Source organism: Prionailurus bengalensis, chromosome C1 (assembly GCF_016509475.1).
Source record: "Prionailurus bengalensis isolate Pbe53 chromosome C1, Fcat_Pben_1.1_paternal_pri, whole genome shotgun sequence".
In the NCBI taxonomy this organism is placed as follows: domain Eukaryota; kingdom Metazoa; phylum Chordata; class Mammalia; order Carnivora; family Felidae; genus Prionailurus; species Prionailurus bengalensis.
The window spans coordinates 15,251,611-15,270,825 of NC_057345.1; the positions used below are offsets into that span (position 1 = coordinate 15,251,611).

At 37.3% G+C, this 19,215-nt stretch overlaps 1 protein-coding gene across 47 annotated transcripts in view; it reads right to left on the minus strand.

Annotated features, from left to right (window-relative positions):
- Positions 1 to 19,215, minus strand: part of EIF4G3 (eukaryotic translation initiation factor 4 gamma 3) — a 315,357-nt gene that overhangs the window by 63,535 nt on the left and 232,607 nt on the right. For 31 of the 47 annotated variants that reach the window (XM_043574005.1, XM_043574001.1, XM_043573986.1 and 28 more), the window contains 5 exons: positions 15,148 to 15,281; positions 13,222 to 13,341; positions 12,726 to 12,836; positions 7,076 to 7,246; positions 795 to 992 (listed from right to left, as the gene is read on the minus strand). In XM_043574005.1, coding sequence (XP_043429940.1) covers positions 795 to 992; positions 7,076 to 7,246; positions 12,726 to 12,836; positions 13,222 to 13,341; positions 15,148 to 15,281 — 734 coding nt within the window. Of the gene's footprint in view, positions 1 to 753; positions 993 to 7,075; positions 7,247 to 12,725; positions 12,837 to 13,221; positions 13,342 to 15,147; positions 15,282 to 19,215 lie in introns of all 47 variants that reach the window. The other 16 variants (XM_043574009.1, XM_043574008.1, XM_043574007.1 and 13 more) reach the window with 2 other exon arrangements.

Genomic DNA, 19,215 nt, shown 5'->3' on the forward strand with positions numbered 1-19,215 from the left:
GACAGAAGAGATAACCTTTCCAAGTCATAACAGACTTACCTACCTCTGGTATAATGATAGAATTGTGCATTTTCATAGCAAGGCACAATGACAATGAGTTGTGATAATTAAGAAAAAACTCAAATGGTGAAAGGACACACGTCTGTGACACAAATAGTACCTTGGTAACAGTAACAGGCAGAGAAAACACAGATGGTACATGGTAATTTTCTGACTGCAGAACAGAGGGCAATGAGCACTAACCAGAAGCTCTTTGGTCTCCCATTCTGTCTTGCCCTAGATTTGACAGGCTGTAGATATTAAATGGCTGTGGACAATGTAAAGAGAAAGAAATCTAATAGTTGCTAAGAGATGAAATGATCAGTTTTGAACCTTTTATGACCTCAACTATCCTATCATTTTCACCAAGGCTCAAATTAGAGCAACTATATTTTTTAGTTTGGAATTAACTGTGAATACAAGCGTTCACTTTCTTTCTATAAGCAAACACACCTGGAAAAGTAGGTTGCTCATGACAATAATTTCACATTACTAATTTAAACCTTATTCAATATTGCTCCCAATGGATGGGACCATATCAAGCCCATTTCAGTCTAGTCTCCATATCCCCTCCAGAGGTGACGATATATTTCAATAACGCAAGATGCCTTTCATACATTGAGATTATATTAAAAAGTGCTAAAAATATATTCTCCCCTTTACGTTGCCCCAATAACACTTCTGGGAAGAATGTGTAGTGAGGGGAGAATATACCTCTTGGAGATTTCTGGTTTTACTCCTTCCTCTCTTCTTACCGTTACTAGACATCGACACATGTTTGCGTAAGCCACAGAGAAACTGGGCTCATCGATAGCCTTCTCAAAGACCAGGTCAATGACTCCCTTCAGCCGCTCCTCTGTGTCAACGGTAAGTCCTGACACTTGCTTCATCAGTTGGTTGAACATCTGTGGTGTCAATTTATTTAAGATACTTCGAACTTTTCTAAAAAGTTCCTAGAAGGGCCACAAAAAAGAAAAGAGTGTTATCGTAACTATGACAGGATGATTCTTTCTATAAGGATTAGTATTTTGTTTATAAGTTCAACTCCCCAAATTATTAACAAGGACTGTGAACTAATCAAAGAAATAATTAAATCCCATCTATTTTATTTTAATTATTAATTTTAACGTTTATTTATTTTTGAGAGGGAGAGACAGAGACAGAGATAGAGAATGAGTGGGGGAGGGGCAGAGAGAGAAGGAGACAGAGAATCTGAAGCAAGCTCCAGGCCCAGAGCTGCCAGCACAGACCCCAATGCAGGACTTGAACTCATGAACCATGAGATCATGACCTGAGCCAAAGTTGTACATTTAGCCAACCAAGCCACCCAGGCGCCTCTAAATCCATCCATTTTAGCAAAGAGCAAACAATTATACCACTTCTTTTTACAACAGATGAAATTCTAGGGATTAGTCATATTCACTGGTGGGAGTACACTCAGGGCAATTTGGCAATGTGTATTAAGAGCTCTAAAACTGTGATGTATTTTTTTGAATCAACAATTATACTTTAAGAAATTTATTCATACTTAAGGATAAGTACGTAAGACTTTAGCCATAATGACTTCCTCCAGTAACTCTTTATAGCACATTAATGTGCTAAAATAGAAATCTATCTAAATTATGGCATAGAATACTAGGCAGGAGTTTTTTAAACTCTCATCTAAGTAGAAATATAAGAGAACTTCCACCACTAGAAAAAAGCACCTATAACTCTACTTCGTGGTGAAATAATGACTGCTTTCCTTGTAAGAATGGGAATCAGGCAAGAATGTCCATTTTCACCATCCTATTCAAAGTCATACTGGAGGTCCTCGTCAGTACCCTAAAGCAAAGAAAAAGAACTACAACCCATATAGATCGTAAATGAAGAAATAAGACTCTCTTCATAAAGGAGATGATTATCTTTGTAGAAAATCATAAGGAATCTACAAAAATTGATACTAGAACTAATAAATAAGTGTAGCAACACTGCAGAATACATGTTAACATACAAATATCAATTTTACTTGTATATATTAGCAACAAACAGCTAGAAATGACATATTTTAAGACTACTATTTACCATAGCACCAAAAACCATGAAATACGTGGTTAAGAATCTAACAAAATATCCATAGAAGCTGTAGAATGAAAACCATAAATCACTGATGAAAGAAATCAAGGAGGACCTAAATAAAATGAGATCTGGGTCATGTTCATGTATTAGAAGATCTATTATGGTTAAGTTGTCCATTTTCTCTAAACTGATCTACAGATTTAACATAATCACAATAGAAAACCTACTAGGGATGGGGCGCCTGGGTGGCGCAGTCGGTTAAGCGTCCGACTTCAGCCAGGTCACGATCTCGCGGTCCGTGAGTTCGAGCCCCGAGTCAGGCTCTGGGCTGATGGCTCGGAGCCTGGAGCCTGTTTCCCATTCTGTGTCTCCCTCTCTCTCTGCCCCTCCCCCGTTCATGCTCTGTCTCTCTCTGTCCCAAAAATAAATAAACGTTGAAAAAAAAAAATTAAAAAAAAAAAAAAAAAAAAAAAAAAAAAAAAAAAAAAAAAAAGAAAACCTACTAGGGCTTTGGGGTATTTTTTGGTAGAAATCAAGAAGCCGATTTGACTCTGAAAAGTCAAAGAAAAAAAAAAAAAGAACAGCCTAAATGACTTTGAACAATAACAAAGTTGGGGGACTCCTACAACCTGATTTCAAAATTTACTACACAGAGTGTGGTATCGGTCAGAGGACAGACACACAGATTGGTAGAATAGAATCTAAGTCCAGAACTGGATTCACATATAACTGATTTTCAACAAAGGCGCAAAGAAAATTGAATGGACAAAGGATAATCCTTTCAATAATGGTGCTGGAACAACTAGATATCCATAAGGAAAAGAAGAAAAAAAAAAAAAAAAAAAGAACCTAGATCCATACCTTGCATGAAACACAAAAATTAACTAAAACTGGATCACAGACCAAAATGTAAAACATAAAACCGTAAACTTCTAAAAAATAACAAAGGAGAAAATTTTGTATTCTTGGGTTATGTAAAGATTTTTAGGATACGACAGCAGAAATACAACCTCTGAATACAGAAGTTGATACATTCCAACATGATCAAAGTTAAAAACTTCGGTTCTACAAGACACTATCAAGAGAACGCACCAACAAAACAGACTGGGAGAAAATTCTTGCAAACCACATATTTTATAAAAGATTTGTATCCAGAATATATGAAGAACACTCAAAAGTCAATGATAAGAAACACCACCACCCACCGAAACAGGCCAAAAGATATGAACAGAAATTTTACCAAAGAAGATATAAGAATGGCAAATAAGCACTAAAAAGATGTGCTTATTCAATATTTTATTCATTTGGAAATGCAAATTGAAACAAGGAGATGCTACCACACATCCATCAGAATGGCTAGAATTTATAAAGCAGAAAATAACAAGTGCTGATGAAAAACTAAAACTCTCATGCCTTGCCAGTGGAAATGCAAACTGTTACAATAACCATCTTAGAAAACAGTTTGGCATTTTCTAATAAGGTTAAACCAATATCTACCACACAACTTATGGATCCCATAGCTAGGATCTGAGCCAGCAATTGCACTACTAGGTGGTACCGGAGTGCTATTTCAAAGGGGCACATGCACCCCAACGTTTATGGCAGAGGTATTGACAATAGCCAAAGTATGGAAAGAGCCCAAATGTCCATCAACTGATGAAAGGGTAAAGATGTGGTGTGTGTGTGTGTGTGTGTATATATATATATATATACACACACACACACACACACACGCACACACCCTGGAATATTACTTGATCAAAAAGAATGAATGCCTGCCATTTGCAACAATGTGGACGGAACTAGAGTATATTATGCTAAGCGACATCAGTCAGTCAGAGAAAGACATTGTAAGATTTCACTCATATGTGAAATTTAAGAAACAAAACATATGAATACAGGGGAAGGGAAGGAAAAATAAGACAAAAACAGAGAGGGAGACAAACCACAAGAGACTCTTAAATACAGAGAACAAACTGAGGGTTTTGGTGGAGAGGTAGGTGGGGGAATGGGCTACCTGGGTGATGGGCATTAAGGAAGGCACTCGTTGGAAAGAGCACAGGTTTTATATGTAAGTGATGAATCACTGGGTTCTACTCCTGAAATCAATACTACATTGTATGTTAACTAACTTGAGTTTAAATAAGTTAATTAAAATTAAAAAAAAAAACCTTCAAATATCTTCACATATTTCAGATGATAATTTAAGCTAAAAAATAGGATTAAAGAAGGTTAGTTATTAATGTAATGTGCAGCATGGTGACTGAAGTTAATACCATACTACGTATTTGAAAGCTGGTAAGAGGTAGCTCTTAGAGGTTTTCATTACAAGAAAAAAGAATTTGTAACTCTGTATGATGACAGATGTTAACTGGACTAACTGTGGTGATCAATTTTGCAGTACATACAAATGTTAAGTCATTACAGTGTATAAACAGTATACATACAGTGTATAAATCAGGTACAGTTAACTGCCTTCCAGACTACTGAACTTTAGCTGCAGAGACAAGGTAACTGCAAGTGAAGTGACAGAGCAAACAGGAGGTGGAGTAGGAGCCACAGGAGGGAGTAGTTTACACACACGAGAGGTCAGAGGCAATGGTTAGGGAGCAAATGAGAATTGAGCCAGGTTATGAGGAACAAAAATAGCTAGCTGAGCGACTGTGTGTCAACTGTACTTAAATAGAAACTGAAATTAAAAAGAAAAAAAAAAACTACCCAAATGAAAAGAAAGGGAAGAAGTCATTTTAGAAAGGGAAAAGGAAGGAGTTATGTGTGAGGGTTTTCTCTTTGGGGACTAGAGAAAAACAAGGAAAGACCAGAGGACTAGTGTGCAAGTGTACAAAGACAAAAGTAGTGTGTAAGACAAAAGGAGGCATTTATTTATTTATTTGAAAATGAGGTCATTAAAGACAATTTAAAAGCTAGGGTGGAGAGCTCAAAATCAGTTCCTCAGGTAGAGGAGTCAGGCAGAAATGGCAGGAATGTTGTAGCAAGAGAAGAGAGACAGGAGCAGTAACCTCAGGAACCACCTGAGGAACCAGTACGTGTGGTAGGAGTCTAGACGTGTCATGAGAACCCCCTCATGGAAAAGATGAAATATTACGATCTAGGAAAAATAAGGCCATTGGTATTATTCATAGTGTTATTAGAATACAGTGGCAGGAATGAAGTCCAAGTGAAAGAGTTTTCTGGAAGTGGAGGTGACAACAAAACCACTGTTTCAATAAAAAAGGAAAGGCACAGAATTAGCAGGAGCACAGGTGAACGTGATGTGCACCTATGCAGCAGAGAAAAAGGAGAGGGAATGAAACACAGATGCTCCGGGACTTAGAAGAAAAATTCTCAAGAACAAGAGAACTGTACCTGTCCTAAAAAAGAAGTCTATTAATTCTTCACTAGATTTGCTTTAGTCACTAAGGAAAACTTAGCCAATTAATGAATGATACATCAACGCAATATTATTATTATGTTTCTGAAATAACCAACAATAGGGAGAACTATGGGTAATTTAACTTCTCAAAACTTCAGTGTTCTCATACATAAAAGAAGGACAGTCTATTGCCTCCTTGGTAGCTGCTACAAGAATCGAATGAAGTAAGGTACTTGTATTAGTGCCTTAACTACTAAAACAAGACCTCATCTTCATCATCAATGATAAAGATTCAGCAGGAATTCTAATTCTTTGCAAGCTATTTAGGCATGTTATCATTAAGCACTTCTCACAGGGATTGGAAGGAGAGATGCAGAAGGTTTTTTTTTCCAAAGCTGAGATACACTGAAAACAAATTCAGGAAAGATTAGGTACTTGATTTCAGTGAATTTGGAGAAGGGCGTACTTACGGACAAATATCTGGGGCAATCTGTAAAAAGATGAACAAAGGCAAGTAGCCAATTAAGGTTCGAGAGCATGGCTTTGTGATGAATAAATTCATCTTGGTCTTGACTTCATATGAACAACTGCCATCGGTTAGTTTATTCATTCAACAAGTATACTGAGTAAATACTATGTATGTGGTTCTGCGTTGGTGTTGAATCAAAATCAAGATTTATAAGGCACACTCTGACCCAGGAACATCCTACTGAGTACCCAAGTGGGCTCTAGGGAGCATGCCAACTGCTTTATAATACTTTATTTAATTGTTACAATAGTCCAATGAGGTAGGTAATATCAGTATCTTCACTTTACAGTTGAGATTAAAAACCTGCCTAATAGAACTTGCATCTGTCTCCAGAGCTAAAGCTTTGATTGCTATATTAAACCATTCATGTTGAGAGGAAAGATATTTAAGGAATGAGACACTGAAAAGTCAGCATATGACCTGTGATGCCTGGCTCTGACAGGTGCAAAATTCAAGAGGAGACTCTAGTCTTGGTGCCTAGAAGCAAAAACATCCAAAAAAGATAACAGAGCTAACTTAAAGACAGGAAATGGCATTGTATGTATAGCAAATGATGAATCAAGATGACATAATTTGACAAAAAAACAAATTTTGTTTGGATTAAAGGAATTCATTCAATTTACCGTAAGGAGTTCTGCAGGAAGGTATGCATAGAAAGATGCAAAGAATTCAATTTTATTCCAAAAGACTAAAACATGATTGGTTTCTCAATTCTAACTTATTAGAAACGAAAGCCTGACAAGGAGACATAAAGCAATATGCTAACTAGACTAGCACAGGGTACTCACTGAGAACCTAAAAACACATTTTTAAGAAAAGCAAACATTGATTTAAGCCTGAATGACTGAAGTCTAGGACATATAACCCCTCTAGAGATAGAGTGTCTTGAAAAACAAACACAAGAGATATCTGGCACCCATTATGCTAGACCTTTTACGATAATGCTTTTAAAAGCAAAAAAATTAAAGTCTTAAAAATCTCTACATATACTAATAGGACAAAATGACAAGTTAAAGCAAATTAAAACAACAGCATTATAATTCCAAAATAATGTTAGAATGTACTTCTAATCTCACCTGGGTTTTAATGTTTTCAGGATCCTCAGCTTGGCTGTCTCGTTTTTGGCTGGGCTTCCAGGCATTCTCTGCCTTTTTCAGGTGCACATCTTCTTTCACAGAGACTGTAATGATCTTCCTGGGCTCTCTTCTCTGGCCAGGTTGAGATCTCCGCGGTCCAACGTTCAACAACTAGGACAAGAATATTCTTTATTGTATCTACAGAGAGTACTTAAAATTTACTGCCTCTTCTGTGCTGTTCAAGTCAAGCCTGATGATCACACCAAGCACTTCCTAGATGTAAAGATGGGTATTAAGCACTCACTTTAGATGTGATCTTTTGCAGGGGGGGGGGGGGGGGGGATGTGAGAGGACAACCTTAGAATACCATCAATGTAATGTTCTCCACTACTACCGTTTTTAATTCTGAAAATAAAGTGATGAAAAATTATGTCTGATACTGCTATTGTTTCTAACAAAAAAGACTACCTTTAAACTGAAGCTTTATTTTTTACTTGTTGTGGGACTTTGGACTGCTGACTTGAATAATCATAAAAATTCATAGGCAGTAATCATCACAGTTACAAATCTACTTCAAAAACTAGGTTTCTAAACTTGCAGCATGAAACGAAAATGCACTTTTATCACAAAAATTCTCTGTAGTGTAGACACCCAGCCTTACTACAGATTTTAATGGATCTCTCGAAGTTCCTGCTAGAGTCCCACCCACTGTACTCATTCTGTTAAAAACCATTTGCTGGTATGTTGTAATGGTCGTCAAATTACGAATGGTTACTGCAAGAGATAATGGAGGAAAAGTTACACGCGGTGTATTAAAATATCCATAATACTTGTGATCTTAAATGCAAAGAAATAATTTTTAAGATTAAACACTTGGATTGATACTAAGTTCTGCTACTCCCAGATCTGTTGCATACTGACAGCCTTTACTTTCTTTGATATACCATTTTCTAAATGCTAACTAAATACTGTAATTAGACTTCAAGAGGGAAGAAAAAAAAACTTCACACAAGACCTAGAGATCAGAATCATATCTCTTTTAGTGCCTCAATACTGCCCTTTTGAATGTATATAAAGGAAGCAGAAACTTAAATTTCATACTTTATATATACTGAAAACAAAAACAAAAAACAGGTTCTAAGAGGTACATGGTCTTAGTTAGGCCTAAGCTCATAAGCCTGAAAGCCTTTCAACAATAATTATACTTCACCATCTGCCCTAATTAGGAATAGTAGTATCAAGGATGTATCAGGATCGAAAGATAGAATTTCTGGGCAATACAAACCGATTTTGTCACATACATCTAGCTAAGCACTCAGCATAAAAGACACAATCTCAGAATACTTAGCAAACATTAAAAAACCTGAGGTCAGATAAATGCAGAGGTACCACACACGGTATAAGTAAAAAAGAACTGAAGAGGACCAAGCTGGAAAAGTACTAACAGGGAATGGTGGCTAAACTGGACAGTACTACTATAAAAATACTTATTTGTAACTGAAACATTGATATAGTAGCCCAGACAAAACAATTCTGATAAGAGAATGCAGTACACCGATTATCTGATTTTTATAATTCAGGTTATATTCTAGTGTTCACTTACAGGAGTTAAATCTTTTTCAATACTTGAATAAGTTCATATAAACAATTCTATCACAAGACATTCAAATTAATCCATGCATGTGCATGTAAGAATTTGTTAAGAACAAAGACTAATAGGTGTAATGAAAGGTAATTATGTCAAAATCAGGTAAGAGCCATAGTAAGCATAATTTGGGATATAATTTTAATTATGTTTGAATGAAGTAGGAAATTTCCATTTCCAGAAAGTACTGGAAACATCAATGAATATACCATGAAATCTGAATCTACAAAGTAAATATGACTTATGCCAGGTGCCTTTACCAGGTCTAAGTATGTATAGATTTCAAGCGAGCTGCAGAAAATATAAAGATGTGAGAAACATTACTAAATAGATAACAACGTTTGAAAGGAAAAAACGTTTTGAAAAGGTAACATGAGCTGTTAGTCCCAGATAAAGAGTTGGTTTATCACCTATGTGCAAGCTCCCAAGGCAACCTTAAAAATTATTATTTGGCTCACTGGCTATAACTAAGACAGATACTGTTCACAAATATTTATCCAAGTATATTGAGTCCCCAACGGACTTATTATACTTATAAATGCTTAACACACTTGATAAATTATTCTCTAATGTACTCATGTTTACACTACCTGGAAGGACTATGGTACAGCAGAAAAGAGAGGCAGATTAGAAGACAAAAGAAGTGTGGACTTCTGAGTTCAATTCTGCTAATTATAAGCAAAGTTACTGTGAGCCAGTCTCTTAACATTGTTGAACTTAGGTTTTCTCATATATTAAATGCTGGTCCTACCTACAAAGTTATTATGAGGATCAGAGACATACAGGATATAAAAGGACCTTAAAAACTAGGTAAGGTGGGGCACCTGGGTGGCTCAATCAGTCGGTTGGGTGTCCAACTTCTACTCAAGTCATTATCTCACAGCTCATGGGTTCAAGCCCCACATCGGGCTCTGTGGTGTCAGCACAGAGTCCACTTCAGCTCCTCTGCCCCTCCCCTACTCTTCTCTCTCAAAAATTAATAAACATTAAAAAACAAACAAACAGGTAAGTGATCATCAAAAAAAAAAGAAAATAACTTTTAAAAAAGTGGTATCTGTAATGGTATAATTACCCTTAAATACTTCATGTCCTTTGCATGTGTGTGGAAAACAATACAATTGTGAAATGTATCGCACCCTTCAGAAAATGTGCCATATATAATGAATGATTTATTTACTAAACACAAACAAAACCCAGGATCCTGTATTATGAGCTAAGGAGGAAATATTTAACAAAAAACAAAGCCTGTTAAAAGAAACAATCCTGATTGGAAGAGGAACTTCCAGGTTGAAAGAGGAATTTTAAAGTACAATGTGTTCAGGGCTCAGGGTCCAAAAATAGCACAACTCAAACGAAGCATCAAAATCTGGCGTTGATAAACTAGTAAGCTGCAGATTTTTTTTCTGACGAACTTAAGTTTAAACTTTTTTACTGACTATCATATATTTCTCTTAAATGTATTAAATAAGAAGTCATACCCATCTCTGCTTTAGAATTTAGTACACATCGCTCTTATCTCCTTCGGAGACTGTTAATCTCAAACTCCTCTGCTTACCTGGATTAATCAAGGAAAACAGGACCAATATTCATCCTACCAAGTTTTGAAGAAAGATAAGCAAGTGTTCCTTTAAGGACGGAAGGATGATATAAACTCAGAAAACCTCTTTACCCCTAGGATTTTTATAATAGCTCAGCTAAATAAATGTGAAATTACTAGTCTACGCCCACTGCCTCTCTCTCAATACATTTCCTTTGGGGCACTTTCTGTGATGTCTACCCAGATTACTATTAAAATTAGCATCACAATTCCTAAGTAATTTGACTTTTATTTATTTATTTTAATGTTTTATTTATTTTTTGAGAGAAAGGGAATGGGCAGAAGAGGGGCGGGGGGGAAGGGGGACAGAGGATATGAAGCAGACTCTGCACTGACAGGCTGACAGCAACGAGCCTGATGTAGGGCTCATACTCTCAAATTGTGAGATCACGACCTGAGTGTAAGTCAGATGCTCAACTTCGTCTGAGCCATCCAGGTGCCCCTAAGTAATCTGACTTTTAAAAAACTACAGAGAGGATACTGCCTGAGTGCTTCTAATGGATATGTACGTTACTATCCATAAAAAGACCTTTATGTTGGAAGATTTTATGTAACTGCATATGACATGTTAAAACAATTGCTATGCATTCAACATATTTTATAACACCTCTTTTGCAGGAAAGTTCATACTAGGAGTCATAGTTACTTAAGCCACACCATGAACCATACCTAGTAGATCGCAAGATCTTTGGGTGATAATCATTTATAAGTCAATCGGGAAGCTGGGAAAAATGATTAGAGGAAGTTCCGAACCAAAAACTATGAAGAGCAGGGCTGCTGCTTGTTCCCAAACAGCATCATTAACTGTTCCTTTATATGTTAGACATCTACATCCTATGAAACTCCCATCTGAATCTACAACAACATACCAAGGGAAGCAGCACAAATTAAGCAAAGAATGTTTGTTAGCTATGGGAGATGATGGAAAAGTAATTACTTGCATTAAGGCTTAACATATCAGTATTACTCTGATGAGTCTCAATTTTGCTTAAAAATTAGCTTGTGTCACATGACAGAGCTATTTAAAGAAAGTGAAATAACTAAAACTGACTTTTTTGGAGACATTACAAATTCTTGATAATGGCTCATTTCCAATCACATTACTTTGAATGCACCAAATAACTCATTTATATGATACAAGCAAGCATGTAGATTAGTGGGCAAACATACATTGTGATAGTTTCAAAATTCATTTTCTAATTTCAGTGTTTTAAAAGAAATGGAGCTTATTCTAAGTTCACAGTATTTCCTTTTAGCTATACCTAATTCTATAGTGAGCTGGTGATAAAAAGGGACAGACAGCACACGCTGCAAGAGGAGACGCAACAAATCATACCTTCTGTGAAGGACATACGAACAACACAGAGCAATATGATAAGGACAGATGCTGTTAACCAGAGAGAAATCAAAACAGCATCAACGTTATTTCCAATGTGTGGCAAAACAAAGATATAAATCAAAACTGAAACTAAAACACAAATAAACGCTAACAGAAACACAACTTTAAATCACCAAAAAGGGAAATGTTGAAAAATAAAGCATCAAATGGTTTCTAGAAAGCTGCTTTCTACAACTTTCTGGTGAAAGACTTTCTGGTGAACGACTTTCACTCTTTAGAAAAAAATTTTAATTTCGTATTTACAGAAAATAAAGATTGTTTCAATCCTGTGTGAGAACAGAATATCACACACAGAGATACCTTTAAGATGTTGATGCTCACTAAATAATATGCTTCAAATTACGGATATTTTCTGTAGGTTTTGCAAAGCCTCCAACACATTGTAGGCACTGAGGTATTTTCAATTAGTGTCTGGCTGCAGGCAAACAACAAATAATTCAAATCTCTACCAAGTGGCATTAGTTTCTGATGATACAGTCTTATTTCGAAGCAGGTTTCAAAAGTTGCCATTCCAGAAATAAAGAGGTGATGGGGAAATAAAAAGTGTCAACTTAAATAAAAATATTTTTACAAACATAAAATAAAGTTGTCTTAACAAGGTGATCTGCGAATGCATATCAAACCCCCAGCTCCTCCCCAAGTTTCAATTAAGCGCTCTCAATACCATTCCAACGTGGGGGAAAAAAAGGTATTCACATCATCGGCAACTTTCCCCCATGCTTTCTGCAAGTCTACAAAGCATGGAGTAGGCACAGCCTGCCGCATCCTGCACAGGGCAGTGCCCCAGCATAACTCCACTGGTGATGTCACTTCTACCGCTGAAGAGCCTGCTACTGGGGGTGTAAAGGCAACCTGCAGTTTATGAATACTGCACTCTTTTGTACGTGTCATTTGTTCATATTTTGACTTCACAACCTACAGTAAGTGAGAAGAACAAAACAGAAAATATCGTAACACCAGAGACTCTTGTTAAAAAAAAAAAAAAGAAAAAAAAAAAGATTCAGCGCACCCCAAGAGGCAGGCTCTTCAGGGGTGGGTGCGACATTGCCAGTGGAGCGCAAGCTGGGGCTTTGCTCTGTTCCAGAATTGGCGATCCATGCCTGCTCTGCACTTTGCAAATCTGTAGAAACAAAGACAAAGAGATGACCATTAGCTGAATGTCATCAGAGATCTCAACTGTATCAGGGCACCTCAAAACAAACCAGAAATCCTATTTAAGTTTGGCTCTATTTTTAATCCATCTGCAGTTCATTTCAATGGAAAAACATATGAAAAAAAAATCGAGACCAAATTAATGCAGACCAACTTCTCTCAAGTAAAAATGACTCAAATGTATTCTTTATTTGCTTTAATATTAGTATGGAAAAAAGGAGAGTCTTCACCTCTTCCACTTCTTCTTGGTTAGAAGAATCAATGAAAAAAAGCCGTTCTCTTGCTGTGAGACAAGATGTCATGAAGTCTATGACAGTTTGTAACTAATTGGGTTGTAGGAAACTTGCACTTACAGGTACACCTCTTCCACCAGGGGTTTGCCTTCCAAAATCTGCAAAGGCTGGAGTAAAATCTGGTCCTCGAGGCAAAATCCGAGGATCCAGAGTTCGCATTGGCAATTTGGGTTGGTTGATCTGCACAAAGAAGCAAAGGAAAGCTTAACACAAGTTCCAAAGCGTTCAGTGCCAAAAAGGCAAAAACCTAGACAGAAAAGATGGATCAGCTAAAATGATAAGCACTGCTTTCTGAACGAGCGAAGTCCTATGTGAACCATGGTCCCTCCTCCAGACTAGCCTTAGAGCCCTTAGATCAGCAATCGCTTTCTGGTGCCCTGGGACTGATTAGGCCTAAAAATTCCCGAGGGGAGGCTAAACACAATCAGTAGACTGGCTTACCAGACACTCAGGACCAGCAGAATGGCACAAGAAGAGCTATGAGAACCAATGAACTAGGAGCAAATTTGGGGATTTTTTTCCAGGATATTCTCCAGGACATCATAGCAACTTATCTAGAGGAATCCTGCCATAGCTCATTTTGATTTTGTTGCTGTTGCCTTACAGTTAGTAAAGTATGTATTTTGAGTCAGTAAGTCTCTAAAGGAGATATTTTTCATGTGTGATCACCATTTAAAATCTCACTTGGTTTGCCTTATTAATTGGAGGTATAGACATATAATGTGACTACAGACTAAAAAAGCTAAGTAGCTCAGGGAGAAGTCAACTAATAAATGGATGCAGTCAGAAAACTATTAGGAAGACAAGAAGAGTTATTTCCTAGAGGATAATCTAATTTAAGTGTATATAAAACCTCCCCTTGTAAAGTAGTCTCAAATGAGCACTACCAAATAAGTACCTAAGAGAGATTTAGATACCAAGAGAAATAAGAAAACCTATTGCTTTAAAAGAGGAAACTAATACAAATATGGTCTGGATAAGCAGCTGCTGGGAATCTCAAAAAGAGGTAGATCTCTTTCTGTAAGATAGTTACCATCTACACGTCACTAAAGATTAATAGTTTCTTTTTAAAACAAAAGTATTTTTTTTATATTTTATTAAAAAAAATTTTTTTTTACATTTATTTATTTTTGAGAAACAGAGTGAGACAAAGTGTGAGCGGGGAGGGGCAGAGAGAGGACACACAGAATCTGAAGCAGGCTCCAGGCTCTGAGAAAGCGGTCAGCACAGAGCCTGATGCGGGGCTCGAACCCACAGACTGTGAGATCATGACCTGAGCCAAAGTCGGACGCTCAACCAACTGAGCCACCCAGTCGCCCCAAAAGAAAAGTATTTTAAGCTTGGTCACCAGCACTGGTTCATCATTTATTTATATATATATACACACACACACACACACACGTGTGTGTGTGTGTGTGTGTATAGTTACTTGGGCAGATACGCATCTGACTCTACTCTTTTTAATTTAATAAAGACAAAATAAACACTGTACTAATTTTCTGTATGCACCATTAGGATCAGATGTTAAAAGAAAGGGTGCCTATTTATTTGCCAAAAGTGAAGATGAATCACTGTAAGTATGTATTAGGGAAATTCTGAGATACAATCTGACCTGTCCTCAATGCCATTCTAATTCTATACTGAAATTTTAGAATAGTGAAGAAAGAGCTCCATATCACTTTAGCCATAGTAGCCCAACAGACAAACGTTTTTCACCATATCACTAGGCAACTGGAATAAGCAGACAATTAATCAATTTTAAAACTTCACCACTCAAATATGGGCCAAACCCCAAGGTTACAGCAATCTATAGTAAACCTCAAATCCAACAGCACTATGTAGAAGAACTATAATACATGAACATATATTAGAATTCAAATACATTTAGTCTAATAATTCCTAAAAATTGCTCATACTTCATGTATTTGTACTGATAAAACCAGTTCCCACCAGAAAGACATAGCTTTCTCTGAGTATGTTGCTTACTTTGTCCAGAACCACGTCACTGATGGGAGGCAGGCCCTCTGGTTTCTGTATACAGGCTGGCATGAACTGAAAGTCCAGCAAAAACTCCCTGTCATACTGCTTCTTGCCCTCAGTATCAGCAGGCTTCCAGGAATCTAGAAAAAGGGATGTAGGCAGACGAGTGTCTATAGGGTCATTATATATATAACCAGTAAGAGTACAAATTAGATTACAGTACTGACTTTACTTTGTCACAGACAGAAACACAAAGCAAACACTGAGCTACAGTCAGAAAATGTCATGTAAAAATTTCAAACTGCCATTTGTTCCTTTATCTCTTCTGGATACCTTTGGATAGTAAACTGACATTATTACAGAAACCACTTAATATAAACTACCAAGCCCTTCAGTATCTCAGAAATAAGGAATCTAATAATACTCTTTGGTTTCATATAAATGGATTCTTTGGTTGTTCACTTGGAAATATTTTGGGGGGAAAAGGCAAAAGGACACAAAACAAACACAAATAACTTATTTAAGATTCTGAAACGGCTAAGCAGTTAAATACATTTTTTTCCCCCCGACAATGGTTTATTCTATTTTGGAAGTATAGTTGACTTACAATATTGTATTCATCTCAGGTACACAAGACAGTGGCTCGACAATTCTATACATTAATAAAGGCTCACCACAGTAAGTGTAGTTAAGCATCTTGTCACCATATGAAGTTAATGTAATCTTATTGACTATATTCCCTGTGCTGTACTTTTCATCCCTGTGACTTATTCATTTTGTAACTGGGAGTCTGACCTTCTTAATCTGTTCACCATTCTTGCCAACCCCTCATCAACCTCCCCTCTGGCAATCACAGGCTGTTCTCTGTATTTATCAGTCTATTTCTGTTTTTCGATTTGTTTTTTAGATTCCACACATGAAGTGAAATCGTATGGTATTTGTCTTTTTCTGTCTGACTTATTTCACTACGCAAAATACCCTCCAGGTCCATCCATGTTGTTGCAAATGGCAAGATTTCATTCTTTTTTTTACAGTTGAGTAATACTTCACAGTGTGTGTATACACGCATGCATGCACATACTCATGTATATACACACATCTTTGGTATCCATTCCTTTATCAGTGGACACACAGGTTGTTTACATATCTTGGCTACTGTAAACAATGCTGCAATAAACATGAGGGTGCATATATCTTTTTGAATTTCTATTTCTGTTCTCCTTGGGTAAATACCCAAAAGTAGAATTACTAACTCATATAGTATTTCTACTTTTAATTTTTTGAGAAACGCCCATACTGTTTTCTATAGTAGCTACAATGGCAATGGTTTTATTCCCACCAGTAGTGCATGGGGGTTCCCTCTTCATAACCTCACCAACACTGTTATTTATTTCTTGCTTTTGATACTAGTCATTCTGACTGGTGTGAGGTGGTATCTCATCGTGGTTTTGATTTGTAGTTCCCTGGTAATTAGCGATGTTGAGCATCTTCTCATGTGTCTATTCAAGTCCTCTGCCCATTTTTGAACTTGGATTATTTGGGGTTTGTTTTGTGGAGTTGTATGAGTTCTTTATGTATTTTGGATAATAACCCCTTAGCACTGCTGACTACAGTTGACTGTGAAGAAAATAATGTACTTGCTTGCTGAGACAAAACTGGGAAGGCACATATTCTTCAAAAATCCTGACACACTCTTGATTTTTTATAAGTTGCATTTATTGAAGTAATCTCTACATTCAACATGGGGATTGAACTCATGACACCGAGATCAAGAGTCGCATGCTCTCTTGACCGAGCCGGTCAGCACTCCTCAGAGTTAATACATTCAGTATTAATTTTAAATTAGTTTTTTGCCATAGCGTTACTTTGTTACTATGACTATTGTTACAGCTATCATTTCTCATAATCCTAATTTCATTATATAAAGTTGGAGAATTTCTTGAAATTTTTGTTGGATCATAAAAGCAAGTCACAGCATTTTTCTTTTAATTAACAAAACTTTCATCAAACCCATGCCCCAGATCACTTCATGATACTACTACTTTATATTAGTGGTTTTTAAGGTGTAGGTGATAGACTCATGATGGCCTGTGAGAACACTGCAGATATTTTCTTTTTTTTTTTTTTTTTAAATTTTTTTCAACGTTTTTTATTTATTTTTGGGACAGAGACAGAGCATGAACGGGGGAGGGGCAGAGAGAGAGGGAGACACAGAATCGGAAACAGGCTCCAGGCTCCGAGCCATCAGCCCAGAGCCTGACGCGGGGCTCGAACTCACGGACCGCGAGATCGTGACCTGGCTGAAGTCGGACGCTCAACCGACTGCGCCACCCAGGCGCCCCAGAATACTGCAGATATTTTCAACCAAATCCTCATTACCTTATTGTATTCATTAAAAGGCAGACAGTTTATTGGGATCTAAATTTTATTTTTATTTAAAAAATTTCCTCAATGTTTGTTTATTTTTGAGAGAGAGACAGAGCATGAATGGGAGAGAGGAGGAGAGAGAGGGGGACATAGAATCCAAAGCAGGCTCCAGGCTCTGAGCTGTCAGCACAGAGCCTGATGCGGGGCTCAAACCCACAAACTGCAAGATCATAACATGAGCCAAAGTCAGATGCTTAACTGACCAAGCCACACAGGGGCCCCTGAGACCTAAATTTTAAACTGCCCTTTTTCTAGTTATTGCTAGTGTATGTTACAGAGGCAAAAGGCAGTTTAGTGTTTCAACACAGTTGGGGTCTATAGTTGTGTACTTATTCCTTGCCAAATAGAAGGATAAGAATATAACTGACAGGGGGTGCCTGGCTGGCTCAGTTCGTAGAGCATGCGACTTCCGATCTTGGGGGAGGGAGTTTGAGTCCCACACTGGGCATAGAGGTTACTAAAAATACACTCCCCCCCGACTCCCAGAGATATAGCTGACATGGTCCTAAACACGATAAGCGTCTCAATCTCCTGAAGGACTGTTGGTAGCCACAAGTACTTCGTGATATGATACAAGCCTAGATTTTTAGAAGTAATTTCAGTACATTGAATCCTTAAAGTTAAAAAAGAAACTTACTATAGCATGGCCTTACAATTTCATAAAACCCATTAGCAGCAGTTTACTGGTAGTGAAAAGACCAGTATATTAAGGTGGTATCAATAATCAGTGACTTTCAAACATTTTTGACTACAACTCACAATAAGAAATATAACGACTTTATGACCCAGAACAAATACATATATAAAAGATACAAAAGTTTCTTAAAACACGGTCTACCCTTACTCCAGTAATGCACTGACATTTTTTTACTGTTCTCCATTTTATTTTAAAAATTTTTGTAAGTTTATTTATTTTGAGAGAGAAAGCACAAATGGGGGGAAGGGCAGAGAGAGAGGAGAGATAGAGAGAAGCCCAAGCAAGCTTCACACTGTCAGTGCAGAGCCCGACGTGGGTCCCAGACCCATGAACTATGAGATCATGACCTGAGCCAAAGTTGGACACTCAACTGAGTGAGCCACCAAGGTGCACCTCTGTTGTCTATTTTTTTTTTTAATTTTTTTTTCAACGTTTATTTATTTTTGGGACAGAGAGAGACAGAGCATGAACAGTGGAGGGGCAGGGAGAGAGGGAGACACAGAATCGGAAACAGGCTCCAGGCTCTGAGCCATCAGCCCAGAGCCTGACGCGGGGCTCGAACTCACGGACCGTGAGATCGTGACCTGGCTGAAGTCGGACGCTTAACTGACTGCGCCACCCAGGCGCCCCCTCTGTTGTCTATTTTAACAAATGCTGGTTGTATCTCACTAATTTCACAACCTATTAAAAGGGTTAAAAACAGCAGTTTGACAAACACTGTCTATGGATTATTTTTTGAGGTCTGACATTTTACAATCCAACCCTACCTCGCACAGAAGTCACTCAGATTTGGCTGGCCAAGAAAAACTGCACTCATCCCAAACTTTCTATCAAATGAACCACCCTTCCCCACATATCCATGCAAACCTCTCTATTAATCTCAAAGTCAACCGCAGTTCACATATACTGGGATAGAGATTTTGTATTTGGACAGTACCTAAAGATGAAAC